The 16,470-nt window shown below is 40.7% G+C and overlaps 1 protein-coding gene across 1 annotated transcript in view; it reads left to right on the top strand.

Annotated features, from left to right (window-relative positions):
* The window catches only part of PTPRR (protein tyrosine phosphatase, receptor type R), a 70,134-nt gene extending 60,469 nt beyond the window's left edge, over positions 1-9,665 (top strand). Inside the window, exons 11-12 of the mRNA XM_026052803.1 lie at positions 1,400-1,513; positions 8,574-9,665. Of these exons, the coding sequence (XP_025908588.1) occupies positions 1,400-1,513; positions 8,574-8,667 (208 nt within the window). The 3' untranslated portion in view covers positions 8,668-9,665. The remainder of the gene's footprint in view (positions 1-1,399; positions 1,514-8,573) is intronic.
* Positions 9,666-16,470: the final 6,805 nt, after the last annotated feature.

Below are 16,470 nucleotides of genomic sequence, written 5' to 3'. Positions count from 1 at the left end.
AGTTACAAAATAAATTTAGGGTTAATACCAACTAGGTGGTTTGGGACCAAATATATATTATAATTAATATATATTAATATAATTAATATATTCCAAATGTAGAGAGAAAGAGAGAAATATATAGAGAAATATATATTCCAAATATAGAGAGAAAGCATTTTTTTTCTTTCTTTAATTTGAATGAGTAAGGAAGAACTAGAAACACAGGACTATATTCTGCCAGTGTGAAACTRAATTAGCCCCATTTAGTTAATGAAACCAAGCTGACTGAGAATCTGGCATACAATGCAACGCATATTTTGTACCAAAGTTATTTTCTTCTTCCTAGAAGAAGCAATGATTTTCCATATAAAATGGAGTACTTACATGCATTTTTTAAATGAGAATGGAGGATAAAATTGTCATACTTGGAAACTTGACAGTATTATTCCTGCTGCTAGAAACTGTTTTCTTTCCTCACCAGCTACACTCAGCTTGTGCMTATGTTCTAGAAAAAAAGTGGCACTTCCTATAACTGCATCCCCTTACAGTCCGATATCCTACACTCCAAATTAACAGATCAGACCTRTTATATTACACCTTAAAAAAAAAGGAAAAAAAAATTGTACTGCTTTTTGAAAATCCCTCTTTATAACCTATCTCTTTCTCTTTTTGTATCCATTTATCCCAAAGATAACAATGTCCGAGGAGACAAGTTGTCAAATTAGGAGCTTCAACTCACCCGATCTTTCCTTACGCTAGCAGTTTTAYTTCTCATTATCCTCTCGTTGGCAGGTAGCATTCATACACATTGCACAGATACAAGCAAGACACCAAATGGTTAAATATTTCCTCTAAAGCCAGGCATGTAGACCTGGGCCCTTGACCTGGGCTTTGCCTAGAAGACCCACATTTTCATGTCCTATAGTATAATGGAGAGGAGATTGTGTGGAATTCCACATAGTTGAAGCAAGAGAGAGAGGGAGTCGCAGATTCTCAAAGGTGYTTGAGGCTCAAAGAGTAAAGAAAATGCCAAAGATGCAGTTTCCAAGCAGGCATCAAGAAAATCTGTAGAGCTGTAGCAGTTAATGCTGTTCCTCTCTGCAGGAACAGCACTTCCTGTCTGAAGACTCACAGGAGAAGAGGTCAACTCCATCCGTATGGTTTTAGTCCTTTTTATTTTCATGGTTAGAGGGAGGGGTCGCTTTTAGGGCTCACAAATAACCCACGACAGTCATACTGCTGGAGTATGATAGCCTTTCATTTCTGTCCAGAGACTGAGCTGAGAAGTTACTCTCGCTAGACATGTACATGGGAATGGTTGGTTCTAGCAACTTCATTTTTCATATTCTTAGTGTTTTCCACTTACCTCTTTGGTCTGTGAGCTCCATTTTCATGTTAAATTTTGCTTTCTTTTCAGTGCTGGCATAGGAAGAACTGGATGTTTTATTGCCACAGCCATTGGTTGTCACCAGCTGAAGGAAGAGGGAGTCGTAGATGCATTGAGCATTGTCTGCCAGCTAAGAGTGGATAGGTGAGTTCCAGAAGAACCATAAATCAAACAAGTAACATGAGTGTCTTTAAAATGGCACTGGATAAATTGAGGTCTCATATAGTTGTACACGCTGGCTCCACATAACTGAAGTCTCCCACATCCTTCTTGGAAAGTGCCTTGCAACTGACACAGTATTTGAGACATCCTACAAAGGGTAGGAAGTACACAAGAGTCAAGATCTTTAGGGAAAAAAARATAGTCATCAAAATTAAATATTCAAGTTGCTAAATTGTCTTATCACACAGGAAGACTTAATAGTTGTAGATAACAGCGTGTTGGATTTTCCCGTGGATTCAAAGCAGAGCTACTGCGCTGCTGATTCCAAAGGAAGTTTTCTTCTGTATAAAATCAGCAGCTGAACTAGTCCAACACAGAAAGCTTTTGTAAAGCCTGCTCTTCCTTTTGTAAGCATACTCAGAGGGTTCTTTCCTTTTATATTTGGGCTCTTCTAGGACCTAAATTCCAGCTGTTGTGTTTCTCTTGTACAAGGAGATTATATCACTAACACTCAGAGCAAGGACCTTCCATCTGTGAGGTGGCTCATAATAAGAGCACAACTAGTGTAGGAACTCTACTCTTCCCTCTCAAAAGAAATACAGCATCCTATGTTCATATCCTGACAGAAAAATAGAAAGGGGAGTATTTTTTTCCAACAATTTTGGTTTAAAGATACGTCTTTGTTTATACATTATGACGATACATGTGTTTCAAGAGTAGTTTTAGAGCTGTAATGTGTGCTTTTAGTAGAGTTTCCCATGTGATTTTGACTGTCTTATATTGCAGTTGTTGATTCAAAGGGAGTCTCTAGTTGGCTGAACATTTGTCAGTGGAGTACATCAGTGTGGGGCATTCTTTGAAGGAGAAGAACTTATTGAACGGTGCTTATGTTATCTTCATATTGGAGAATGGGGGAAGAAAACACAACCACAATTACACTCAGGCTTTGAAGTTTCTTATGATAAGTTGCAAAAGTGCCAAAAGTTTTGGCACTTTCTTATGATAAGTTGCAAAAGTGGATGAGTGGCACGTGGTACTGAAAGAATAAGGGGTGTTGGGCTGGGGAAGAACATTCAGAGGTCGTGAAGCACCCAGCGTACTCCTTGTCCAAAGACAGACTGAACCTGGCTTCCTTTTCAATAGYGACTTCAAAAGCCATTTCACAGAATTTTATGTTACTTTACATGAAGTAACTGCCATAATTTATGTTAACTGATATGAAAACATTAGTTGCATATTCAAACTAGCATTTGTATTTAGGTCTTGGCTAAGGAATATTGTTTTCTGGATGAAACTGGATGAGACTTCCTGCATGAAATTCTTCTGAGATGGGAGTCCTACAGTTGCTAAGCATTTGACACCCATCTCATCCCATCCTGGAGCTTTCTGCGGTTGCTGACATGCCACTAGGACACAGCAACACAAGGCAATCCAGAGACAAGGGATTGTCTTTAAGCCTGGACTGAAAGGGACATTCCCTTTTACACGGTGTATAGTTTCCTCACAAAACAGAGCGCCAAACCTAGTGTTATTGCTACTCCCTCCGTTGTACTGGGACTTCTTTTGAATTGGTTTGGCAAACTTATCCAGCTTAAGAAAAGCTGGRTAAACAGGGCATTTTTTGCAAATTTTTCTTAAGTCAAGATCAATTCCCAGACTGAATTCACAGCTTGGGAGCAGGAACACAGTAAGCCAGCATTGTTGCAAAGTACTTTGTTTTCTGAAACCAGGGCAGAAGAGAGATTTGTGTTGGAAAGGAGGATGTGGGTATTGTGCATAATGGAAGTGGCTGGTTTGGTTATGATTTTCTTAATTTCTCTGCTCAGGGAGACAGAGTTTTGTATGAATAAACAGAGCTGCACCACAAATAGAGAACCCTTGCTCCTCTTCTGCTGCAGGCAGCAGATCATATAACCAACTTCCTTATATACATGTATACTCCTTTCAAGTATATCAGCTGTTTCTGATGTACGTTTATTCTTTCAGTGGAACCTACCAGTAGGCAGTGTGAAAGCAATGAAAAAGAAGCTCAGGCCAAAGGGGCAATGCGGGAGCTTCCATGYGCTCTCAGTTCTGAAAACTACTGGAGCAAAGAACTGCAGGGTCCCTGTTGCCAACCATGTTTATGCATCACCTTCTCTAACCTTCCCCTGCCACATCTCTGTCGTCATAGGAGAGACTGAAGCCTGAGCCTTTTCAGGCAACATGAGCAGCCTGGAATATAAAATTCTCCAATGAGAATTCCTGACCTAAGAGCTCAGCAACAAAAAGATGGAAGAGCTGAGGGAAAACATGCTTCCTTTGCTTTACATTATCTACTCCAAATTTCCAAATCTCCATTTGGATTATCTATTTAATTTGTTTAAAAAGGTGTATAGTGTTCTTCCTCATCTTAGTGCTTCTGTTAGAATGTTTTTCTTCTTGCTCTTACACTCTATGTAGAGAAGTGGAAGCAAACTCTGCTCTCAGCTACATCAAGTTCATGTCATTATTTCCCATGTAGAAGAAAAGACCAGTTTGCAGCACTGTAATGGACAACAGACCACATGTCGAGTGCGTCTGATTAGTAAACTTTTTTATATGTGTAAGTWTCTCAGAAAAATACAGAAAGAGAATGGAAGTCTGATCCAAATGCAAACATTCAGCACAACCATCTCAATGACAAAAAGCTTGTTTTAAAAGAATTGTCAAGTCTTGTGATTTTGTACAGTTCTGTATTTCTTTTTAGTTTCAGATTTTATCAATAGATTGCACAGGCCTCTTAGCYCTTCTTTTTTGTCAGGAATTATCTGAGATTAAAAAAAAAAAGAAATTTAAAGACATTTTTTCTAGGAAAAACTTAGTAACCAAACAGTTTTTCTTTCTATATTTTGGTCTACCTCACCTAGCATCTAGTTTACAGCAGAGATTACTAAAGCAGAGCTTAGCAGTGTCTAAGACTACAGTCCCGCCGCTGCCAGTCCAGACAGGTCTCAGGTTCATGCAGTGACCAGACATCACTATAACGTGCACAGAGCTCCATGAGGCCACCTTTGCCTGGTGACTGAGTCCTGGCATGAGAGCACTGGCAGGTGGCATGAAGCTGGCAAAATGAACTGAATATCCCTCCGGGCTTGACAACGAGAGCTGGCTCTAGACGTAGTTGTGTTGGAGCAGACCAGGAGCAAGCAGAAGCAGAGATGAGGACTCCTTCCTCTTAATACTCGTCAGCAGCTGAGCTAYCATTTTCCTTTGTACCTCAGATTGCCCTTGCAAAGCAAAACGAGAGAGAATTCAGCAGAAAAGGCTGGGTTTATCTGACTAYGTGGAAGCCAGAAGCTTGCCCAAGAGGTGCACTCGATCATTCTGTTTTCTGATACCTTGTCTACACTTAATTCCCTGAGAGACTTGCTGCACCATCCAAGCTAGGCCTAGTGATGCAGTAAGCACAGTTGATGGTGTCCACTTGTGTGTGAACTTTTTCCTTATGAGTCAACAACCTAATTTCCACCAAAGTGAATTAAATTGATAAGAGAGGGGAAAATTGATTAGTATTAGAGAAACTCAACCCCTTGATATAAATCAAGGGGTGCTGTAGGGATTTACCAAGACACTCCAATTGAGTAGTGTGTTTGTTGGGAAACAAGCAAGTATCCAAGAAAATTGCAGGTGGTAGCCAAAATTTATGCTGAAAATAATCTGCAAGCCAAGAACTGAAAACTAGAATAACTGTCTGCCCCTCCATAGATCCAAGTCCTCTTCATACAGCTTTTCAGTGTAAGTTATGAAGCTGGCAAGGAGTGAAAGGATCTGGCAGCAGTTATCTGTGCTGAGCTAACATGAGGAAATGGACCATCCACTCAAGAACTTGACCCAGCATGGAGATAAAGCCATACTCTGTATGGCTTCACAGAAAGACAGACCCTCAGATCTTCACAGCTTTTTTTTTTTCCAGTTCATTTTTTATGTTTTACAAGAGAAACAGGAAACACTTGATGTGAGGCATCTTCAAAATTTACTCTGATATCGAGAAACTTTGCACATTCTTAACCTTAAAGGCACATTCTTGGAATGACGTCCGATAGCTTCGCTTTTGGCTCCTCAGACAGGATGAAAAGAGTTTCCAGTGTGCGTCAATGCATTGTTTAAGTGTTTTGACTAATCACTTTAGGTTACAAAAAAATCACCAGCCCGGCATCACATTCGTTCTGGAGCAGACTGCATCCAGCTGCACCAGCAGCAAGGCAGAGGGCAGGCTGCAAGTCCCTTCCCTCCCCAGGGCTGCCCAGCAGAGCTGACTACAGGCCAGTGAGAGGCTGCTGCTTCTCAGCACGACCCCAGAGAGCCCAAGCAAGCAGGGAGCTCACAGAGGAGCCAGCAGCACCRGCTCCCAGAGGGAATGCTGCTCACGCGGAGGTGCAGCCGGGGGTACATCCCTTCTCGGCACGAGGGACACGGGAGAGGAAGCCTCCCCTTGAGCAGATTTCCTCCTGAAATGCTCTTCCATGCAGCCTTTTGCACAAAGTCATGTCTTAAGATCACAGGCAATTCCTTTCTGTTAAATATGACCCTTCCACAAGACCAAAATCCCATGTACAATCGGACTGACAAGGTCAAATTGTCTGAATCTCTGTCTGCTTAAGACTTGGCAAAAGGCACATACTCTCTTTAGTGATGGGAACAAGAGGCTCTACCCCTGGCTGGTAGAGACATGCCCTGGTTGGACAATGCAGGGCTCAAAGGCAGCATCTGCAAAGGGCAAATGCTGCAATCCTGGACTTGACCCCCACCAGCTTCAACCCCCAACATCACAGGGTTAAAACTGGTCAGTTAAACAGGGCTTAGGTTTAACCCTAAGGTTAAAACAGAGTCTTTGCAGGCAATGCTGCATATGCTGCATCCAGCTCAAAACTGGAGTCAAGGAACAGGACTGCAAAATATTTCTTCTTATATTTCTACTTGAAATACTGAAACAAATACTGATTTTAAAAAAATAATAATTGTAATGTGTTCTGTCTAGGTAGTTGACAGCTTTAGGGCTACTGAGAGCTACTTTAAGTAAGGGTTACTAACAGGTGATAACAGCAATTTCTTTCTTCCCAGAAAGTAGGAAAAGGCTCTTCAGTTTTCAGGCGTTTTTTAGGGAGACCACTGTGTCCCCTTTGGGAGTGAGTTGCACAGCCCAGGATCAGCACTGGAGATGAATGTGACTGCAGCCTCTCCTTACACTCCAATGGAATTTTACTGTGGTGGAGACCAGGATTACCACAGAAGARGGAGGAGCAAGGGTCACTCCGCAGACAGCCTAGCACGGCACATCTCACACTTGTTCTGTATTTCCTTCCCCGTGCTCCTCCCTGGATACATTCCCTTCCTTCATCCCTTTTATACAGCGGATGTYGAAGCTGAAAACGCACTCCCTTAAGGAGAAGGTTCACAGTGGGATGCAGGGAATGAAACTGGGTAGAAAGGGGTGGCTTGGGCAGGAGACTGGAAGTGAGAGGAAGGAAGAAGGCCGTGGAGCATGGAGGAGCAGAGCAAAGCCCTCCCTTTTCCTTGCAGACTCTTTCTGGGTTTCCAGGACAGGAGACAGGCACAGAGGAGAGCCCCTGAGAGGCAGCAGGTAGCCAAGTCATTAACTTGTCSGTGTCTTTGTCAGCGAAGAGGCTGCTGTATTTTGCACCTGTTAARACCGTTTCTGGATCTGTGGTTTAATTCCTGGGAATAAGAGATCATAGTGAGCATGCAGCTCATTAGAAGGTGTTTTACAGTTCCCTGAGCTCACTGGTGGAGCAAAGACAGATCATCACTTGCTTTTAGAAATAGGTTTTATTTGATTATCTTTTTCACTACTGTTTGACAGTCCAGAGTCACTGTGGAAAATATTTGTTGAGGCAGTTTTACCATTTCTTGTCCAGCTCTGTATGTCAGACCAAGATTTTGTTGCTGTTGTGCTTGAAGTGATCAAAGGAGGTCTGTCAGATGTTCTCCAGAGGGATGCCCATCTTCTCTATCACTCATGATCCGTAGCCTTCACTGGCTTCTGAAGTCAGATGCAATGCCTACCTTAAAGTCATCCTTGCCACTAAAGCTGTCTACTTTCTCATCCCCAAAAAGCTAGGTACCCTTTCCCGTGTAAGCTGAGGATCAGCTGAGGGGCTGTTCCTAGTAGCAGAGCGTACTGCATTTAATACCCTGACAAATTAGATAATTAAAATGCAATTAAGCAAACCTGAGYCCTCACTCCATGAGAAACGAGATCTGAAGGATCCAACTACTGCCAGAAAAAGTCTCACTTTAATTTCAGATCTGAAAGGTGCTAGTCCTGCTACATATCACACCATCTAAGCTCCCATTCCTGTAGGACATCATCCCCTTCCTGCCACACTGCAACTGGCGCTGAAGATTTGGGACTTTATGTTCATAATTTGACCCGTAAAAGGGATGTATTAAATGTAGGCATCTAATCCAAACCGACAGTAACTCATTCTTTTTATGGTCAAGTTAAACTCTTCTGTATTGTTAGTGTGAAATGAGTCATTGCTGTAAAATTTCTTAGGTGGCTGCTGTTCAGACAGGATGCATTGTAGGCGTTAGAAAGAGGACAGGAAAAGCTGTTCTCTGTACTTGCGATCTGAGGGTCACCGAAGGTTACATTTTTAGTAAAGGACAAGAATGAAGGGCCAGAGTCAGAAACTGCTTTGCCCTGTCTCTAGCAATGCTGATTCCATGTGTCTGGCCCTCCATGCCCAAGAGACTGAGCAAAACTCACTCAGTGTTGAATTTGAAAAGTTAGTTTTAACAATGTAGATGGCAGATTTTTTCTTTATAGTTCTTATCCTAACAAAATCAGGAATGATACTTCATGCTATATGTGTGCTGGCTAGCAGAGATTTTGAAGCAAATCTCTCATTTAATGAAGCAAAGTTGAAGTCCAAAATTGAGAAAAGGCCTTGAATTGAGCAAAGGCCTTGAGGAAAGGCCTGCTGGTGGCTGAGCTGGCAGCGGCTGGAGATTGCATTCTGAAGACATAACATTTCCTTCTCTGGTGTTTCCTTCTCAGGGGCGGAATGGTGCAGACCAGCGAACAGTACGAATTTGTGCACCACGCACTGAGTCTGTACGAAAGCAGACTTTCTGCAGAAGCTGTCCAGTGAGGCCTAGGAGGGTAAAATGAATGGCAGACTCTTGAGGTAATTTGTTTCATTACCTACCAGCAGCTTCTTCAAGGAGTTTACTGCAGTGGGAAGAGAGGCTTTGAAGCCAGCTTCCAAAGGGATTGTGGAGAGTTTGGCAAAAGTATAAAGATTGCTCGAGCCTTGCTGTAAATGAATGTATTGTGAGCTTCCCAAAAATGAGTTATAAAGAAGGTACTGTACTGAAACTACACATGGATTTCACATATATAGCTAAAGGTGGGTTTAGTTCTGTAATACTGATATCTGCCATATGAAATGTATGTATGTACTACTGCTGCAGCCAGATGGACATTGGAACTTCTAAAGAAGAAATGTTTATCAAGTGTATAAATGCTTTAACGTTTGCAAACTCTGTCTTGTGAATGGACTGTCAACTGTACTGTAAAGTGCTATTACGGATTATGTGGTAGGCTTGTTTCTCGGCCACATAATATTCTTGCTGCTAAAATTGCAAGTGTTCAATTATGGTTTAAAAAGGAGAGGAGATAATAAAGAATTAAAAGTTTTGTTTTTGAAAATATTCAAAAGCAGTAAATATTTTGTATGGAAATATATGTTCTTCATACTATTATCTATTAAATGTATGCTTACTGTAGGTCTTACAGAGCAGTTACAGAGCACAATGTCTGTTATTCAGTGTATATGTATTTACCCTATACCGTTGATTGTCTTAGAAGATGCTTCTGCTACAGACCCCAATCCAGTGTATTTGTAAATTGTGTAAGTCATTTTACTTTTAAAAGAAACTTTGTAGCATATATTAAACGGTAAGGATTTTAAATATTTGTCTGTCTTTTATTAATAAAGGATATTTTGCCTATGTTGTTTTAACTACTCTGTCTCTTTCAGAAGAGATGGATGTCTTTAGTTATACAAACTGTTTCATGACAGGTTATACAAAAAGGAAAATGCTGCTATGAATGTTGCATTTAACATTCTGGAAGATTATTTTTTCCTTAGGAGAAGTACGACGTTGGCATTATGACTTACAGCAAGCACTGGGAGATCTGTTCACAGGGTATAATGAGTTTTTAATACAGTGATGTTGACTTTGCTTCATACTGCTAATAAATTAAACTTGATATAAAATATGTATGGGTGTCTGTGTTTTTTTCCTAGGTGGTTAATGCGCCCCCRACACTCTTTTACCCACGTAAGCAGGCACAGCCCAGCACAATTTGGGTAGCTCCATCATGACTTCAAACCTTTGGAGAGCCCCTGCAGGGGACATCTACAGACCCCTGCTAATAGTGAGCAGAGCGGATCACCTGATGGGAAGACAAAGTCAGCATCACTTGATCCCTCAGGGGGAGGTTGTCTAAGACCTGGTACAAAACGAGAGTGTTGCCTCCTCCTCTTCCCCTCCTCCTCCCCGTCTAGACCTGATTTTTGGAATTTGTGGAGTTAAGTGTCAGTACTGAGATTCTGCTTTATTATGTGTAATTACAGAAGTGGGCTATGTGTTCCCTGGATGACACTTATTCAGCACAACCCAGATCACCTGCAGACTCTTTGTATTTCACAGACAACCAACTACACAGAATTACAATCCCTTTTCTTCAYACATTTAGTCCAATAAAATATTCAAATGTTGAATCGTTTTTGGTTTTTTTTAAGTGAGCTGAGTGTCTGAAAACCTCTCTCTCTTTTGTCTGTATTTTTCCAAAATAAAGCAACTAGTAAACCCTGAAGAACCATACGAAAGGACAAAGTGGTGTAAAACTCCCCAAAACAATTGAATAGAAGGAAGTGCTCGTCACTGACTTTTTCCCCCTGTGAAGGCACATTTCCTTCCTAGCCTTCGCTTCACTTATCTGAGGTGGGTTTTTTTAAGAGAAGCATGGGCCGTTGCTAGATGGAAAATGGATTCCTTATTTCACSTCCTGGTTTTTACCTGCCTTCCTTTGACAATCTCAGGTAAGTGTCTCTCCCCACGGCTCCTCTGCTGKAAAACGCTCCCCGCCACCGGGGCAGAGCCCTTCAGGGAGGCGGGGGAACAACGAAAACTGGTTGAATTCCAAGAGGAATGGGGGTGGGCAGGGCCAACATAGCCAGTTCTGTTTAGATTTCTTTGCACAGGAAAGTAAACTGTCTCGTTATATGCTGGATATACCTCTCTTTTTTATTATTTATTTTTTTTGAGATGGTCTCCTACTAGAGAGTCTAGGAGCTAAGGTTTGGGATAAGCTCTTTGAATGAGAGATTATTTTTTATTCCTGTTCTCTGAAAATCCCAGGGTCAGGGGGTTTCTCTATTGCTTAGTTAGAAAATGCCCAGTTCTCTAAAAACTGGCAGAGTGGAATTAAACCTGAGCAAACACATGTGGGTTTTTGAGCACTTTATAGCTAATGAGTCCGGAAATGTTAGAGTAGGTRAATTACAAAATGAGAAAAGCTTCAATAAAATATGGCTTTGAGACTGCATGTGAAATATCTGATTATGTGTTCTTTAACAAGTAGGTATTTTATGCTGGTAACAGTTTTGGTGGGGGGAATGATTTGTTGTTCTGTTCATCGTAGTGTTTTCTGTAAATGTGTAACTGTAGCAGCACAAAGAATGAATCTGGTGTGAGTTAGGATGGTCCCAAAACTAGCAGCTAGGGATACTAGAGTAAATCCAGTAGGAGAGGGGTGCTTCCTATCAGTAAATAGCCACCATTCTTGTTAAAGCACAGACACCATGAGGCACACGGATTTGGGAATGTCCTTTTATGTGTTTAATTCACAAACACTGTGAGTTTTAATGAAATGATTTCCTGGCAGTGAATTATATTGACAAAGGACTGTGTCAAATAACTAAAACAAACAGAGAGCTCTTGTTGATCTCTATATGCTTTCAAGCAAGGGAAATGGGTTTTTAGAAATGGACTTACAGTCAATAGTTCTCATCTTTCATATGCAGTTTTTTTCTTCCTTTTCATATATAGTGAAGGTCAAGGTGATCTTTACCAACCAAAGTTTGCTTTTAGCATTCTCACTCTTWATATTACCATCAACCATCACTTGCATCATGTGGGTTGTAGAGGGCTTTTTTTAATAGGTTCAGCGTGTGAAAAGTTCATGAATATTTCACCATTTAGAAAGTGAAGAAGAGATTTATTTGCTGATATATTTTAAATCATGAGGAATTTGTTATTTTGTTAAAYGGTCACCTATAATCTATTTCGTATGTATATTTTTTTAATTTTCCTCTTCCAGAAGGGTTTTTGATTATCCACGTCCAGAAGCAGCAGTGCCTTTCAGAAAAGAAAGGCGTCATTATGGAGAAGTGCAATATGAGCAGCCCCAGCCAGGAGTGGAGGTGGACGGCGGATGACCGGCTCCTCCATGTCAAATCCGGCCAGTGCYTGAGCATCTCTACCCGCTCGGCCCTGTCGTCCCGCAGCATCATCACTAACTGCTCCCAGGCAGTCAGGTGGACCTGCCACGAGGAGGACGGGCTCCTGAAGGTAGCCAACAGCTCGCTCTTCCTCACCAAACAAGGTCAGAAGGTGATGGCCAAGCAGAGTAAGAAATACCTGCACTCATGGATGCAGCTGGGAGTCAGCGAGACGGGAAAACTCGTCTACGTAAATCTCTGCTCCAAGCAAGGTGAGCTGCTCCTTTAAAGAAGTGTCTTGGGAGTTTTGGTAACAACCATGTCTCTTTTCCTCTTGGTCAAGTGCTAAGAAAGATGATATTTTGTTCAAATAGGAAGACATTTTTTATAGGCAAAACCAGTTTAAAAGAACCATAAACAGAACAGCTGAGATGAAAGGTGGTTTTCTGATGGTGGGGTTTTTTAGGCCAATTCATATTTTCCAAGATGCCCGTTCTCTACTCCAGTCTTTGGATCAAAGTGCTTAGCTCTAAGTTCATCTCACCATTCTTGCATCATTTCCTTTTAAAGAGAATTGAAGGTATTAAGTCCCAGATGTGAACTGATACAAGTCCTTCTCCCCATTCATTTTATCATACAAAWTCATTTTCTTTTGCCAAGGTGAAAAAAGGTGAAAAATCTGAAAATCAAATAGATGCACAATCATTTCTCTGGTTAATTGAAATGGATGATTAAAATGGCTACAYGGCTTATACATTTGAGTGTTTACACAGTGTCAGGTGGAATATAAATGAGAACATTCAAAATTCTCAGAATAGTGACCCGAACCCAACATCTCAGAAATGTTTGCAATAACTTTGCAATAAGATGTCTGTTTCTGTGCATACACTTCTAGATTACATCTGTGCAATGATAGGTTGATATGCATCTGTAAAAAGAAATAAGGAAGGTAGGATGATTTGAATAATTCTTAATAACTCTTGGCTTGTTGTCATTTTGTTAATCCTCATGACAACCCTGTTGGTATTCTGACTGCACACTCTTAAATGATTCTTCAAGGTAAATAAGAACAATGTGAACATTTAAGCTTTGAGAGTGGCAGGGAGGATACATATGATATATTCTTGGCTTTACAGGATTTTTTAAAAAGTCTTTATGACCTTCTCCTTTCACATATGACTAATTTTTCAGGAAGTTTAAAACAACTTCCATGTTACTTCTAACCTGGGAGTGTTTTAGACGTAACTGGCAGCTGAACTTCCCTTTTCTTGTAAGGTTGGGTACTAGTGAGGCTCCACTCACAGGAGCAGGACTACTCATCTGCCTGGAGATCTGAAGAACTGAGGAATGGAAAATTGGCCAAAATGCTCTCCCAAATAATTTAGGGATCAAAAAAGACCAAGATCATTTGAAATGTTGCATATAGGGCAATATTGGCTTTTTAATTCAACCAAACTTGGAAAAGTGAAGGTGAGGTACCCAGGCAGTGTTATTTTCTTTAGCTAGTTGGATAAAGTGTGGCCTAGTGGAGTAAGTTCTMYAAGATGTAAGGCTACATCATTTTCTTAATCATCCTCAGAGGAGGAACAGTTTAAGATGAATGAATATTGAGGAATACAATTACCAACAGGTTGTAAAACTCCTCATCTCTTTACTTTGCTCACTCTTTTAATCAATTTACCTTAATTGTCCTGATATTCTTCCTGTAGATAGGCCCGTAGATCTCTTCTTAAGCATTTGGCTATTTCAATCACCTCTTTTCTGACATCTCTGGGAAGCTCTCCTGGGAAATCAGCAGTACATTATGATGTATTTAAATGCCTAAGAATTCCAGGTATATACCAAAGAAGCTCATGAAGACTACAGGTAGCAAAAAGATAAGCTTTTTTTAAAATACTTATAATAGTAAGTAATACAGAAGAAAACTAAAACTCTCACTCCTAGTCTTGAGGTCTACACGTGTCAATATTTTCAGTGCTGAATGCCTAAAATTAGCCTTCCAAGCACATCTGTCTGATTTCAATGAAAGCTGAAGTGGATCAGCCTAAAATAACATATTCAATCTATATTTATGTAAGATAGTAAAAACTCAGTGAAGTCTTCAGAGCTGAAATAGCTGTAAGCTTTTCTATTCCTGAATAACAGCCTATTTTAGTGTAATGTGGCCTTTGTTTTCACAGTGCTCACAAAAAGTAGTGAGATTTTGGCAAAGAAGTTACTCCCTGAATTGCATCCCAATCATCTTATCAGCTCAGATACAGTACAAGCTCCAAATGCAACAACTGCAGCTACGTTTTAGAGCAAACCTAATTCAAATGCCAAGTGTGATTATTCTGAACTTGGGGAAGGTTTTGGCTTGGATTTGTGTTTAAAATTGGCCTTCTGAGATGTATTTTGATACAAAAATTTTGCTATGATCTCTTGTAACTTACTCTCTGTGAAAGTCAGGACCAATTTAAATACATATCCCATCTCCATTCAATCTGAGATTGCTTTAAACCTAAGGCACTCTTTTTCACACAAAGACCAGGCTTTAGTCTGGCAGCTGCAGAACTAACATGAAGCAGGGCCAAGTTTGGCAAGGTATTGAGTTCCTCTGAGGTGCTGAGACTTCAGTTTTCATCAAATTCAGTAGGATATTCTGGACAGAGATAGGAAGAGACTAAAGGCCTTTTTTTTTTTTTTTCCAAGGTAGCAAATTATGAAATACTGAACCAAGAAAGCCATATGTAAGAGCATCAAACAATGTAAATTCTTTACTGTTCTAAAGTCCAACCAAAGTGGCCTGGGTGGCTTCTGCAGTGGACTATCCACTGCCAACATCAGGACATYTGTAAGTCTAGGAATAAGGAGAAGGTAGAGGAATGAAAACAGGGAGGAGGAAAACATTGGGAAAGGATGAAAGGCAAGATGACTCGGGAGTGGATGGGACTTGAAGGAAAGGAGGAAAGGAAACAGGTCTAGGGAGCAAAATAGGGAGTCCTATTGAAATGAAAGAAATGAAAACTTCTGTCTGTTGGATGACTGACATGACTGGTACAGAGGTGAAGTAAATCTTACATATAAATAGATGGAGAATAGCAAAGGAGCCTTTGAGAAGCTTAACTTTACATTATTTAAGGCACTCTAAAATTAGATAATCAGCAATCAATTTGAAGTGTCCTCATAGAAACAATATACCTGGATAAAGCAAGGTTTTGCATGTGGAGAATCCACAGACTTAAGCATTTTCAAAATTCTTAATTCCTKCCTGCAAATAACAACTGTAGGAGAGGCCCCATCTGCCCTGGTGCCTGGAAATCATGCAGCTCACCACTAGCACTAATGCTAATGTCAATTCTGACTTGTATAAGACATTCTTTTGCGTTCTGGGTGTGTTAGTTTGAGTAAAACATATTTGAGAGATCAGAGGCAATGCCATGGGTACCCTGAATATTTCCAACAAACCTCAAAAAATGCTGCAAACCAATAATTATTCACTGAGATGAAAGGAGAATGATCTCAAATAGGCAAGCACAAGCTGTAAGCAGTTGTTATTCACTTAGATCTAGAGATTACAATTATAGAATCATAGGATCATTATGKTTGGAAAAGACCTTCAAGATCATTGAGTCCAACCACRGACCCTTCAATAGGATACCTGCTAAACCACATCCTTAAGTGCCCATCCACTTGTTTTTGAACACTGCCAGGGATGGGGACKCCACCACTTCCCTGGGCAGCCTGTTCCGATGCTTGACTATTCTTTTTGTGTAGAAATTCTTCCCAATATCCAATCCAAACCTCCCCTGGTGCAACTTAAAGCCATTTCCTCTTGTCCTATGGGTAGTTATTCTAGAGAAGGGCCCGACCCGGCCTCACCACAACCTCCTTTCACGTAGTTATAGAAAGCAATAAGGCCTCCCTGGAGTCTCCTCTTCTCCACACTAAATAACCCCAGCCCCCTCAACCGCCCCTCGTGAGGTCTCTGCTCCAGCCCCTTCACTCGTCTTTGGACATGCTCCAGCATCTCCATGTCCTTGTAGTGAGGGGGCCCAAACTGAGCACAGTATTTGAGGTGCAGCCTTACCAGCACCAAGTACAGTGGGTTGATCATTTCCCTAGTCTGGACACAGAAAGGGGCAGGAATTGTTTTGTAATGATGCTCCACATTGCGTTTTCCTTCTAGCCTATGATAAATCCTAGGACTATCTCTTGAAATGTCTGTAGCTGCAAAACTCCTTTTTTTTTTTTTTACTCAGAATGGAGGATTTCATACCTAAGCCCCATTCAAAAGAGTCTCCTGATTTTGTACAATGATTTTATTGCTTAATCTTATGTGTCACGTATTTCAGAAGGAGAGTAGGAACTACAACAAATACTGCTTCTTTTAATCTTTTGTTTTATCTGCTCTCTAAAGCCAACAAAACACTAGATGCTACAAAAAAAAAAAAAAAAAAAAAA

Source organism: Nothoprocta perdicaria, unplaced genomic scaffold (assembly GCF_003342845.1).
Source record: "Nothoprocta perdicaria isolate Ctin4 unplaced genomic scaffold, notPer1 scaffold_91, whole genome shotgun sequence".
Lineage (NCBI taxonomy): Eukaryota > Metazoa > Chordata > Aves > Tinamiformes > Tinamidae > Nothoprocta > Nothoprocta perdicaria.
The sequence above is the reverse complement of the archived record's forward strand: the minus strand, read 5'-3'. Positions and strand labels throughout refer to the sequence as shown.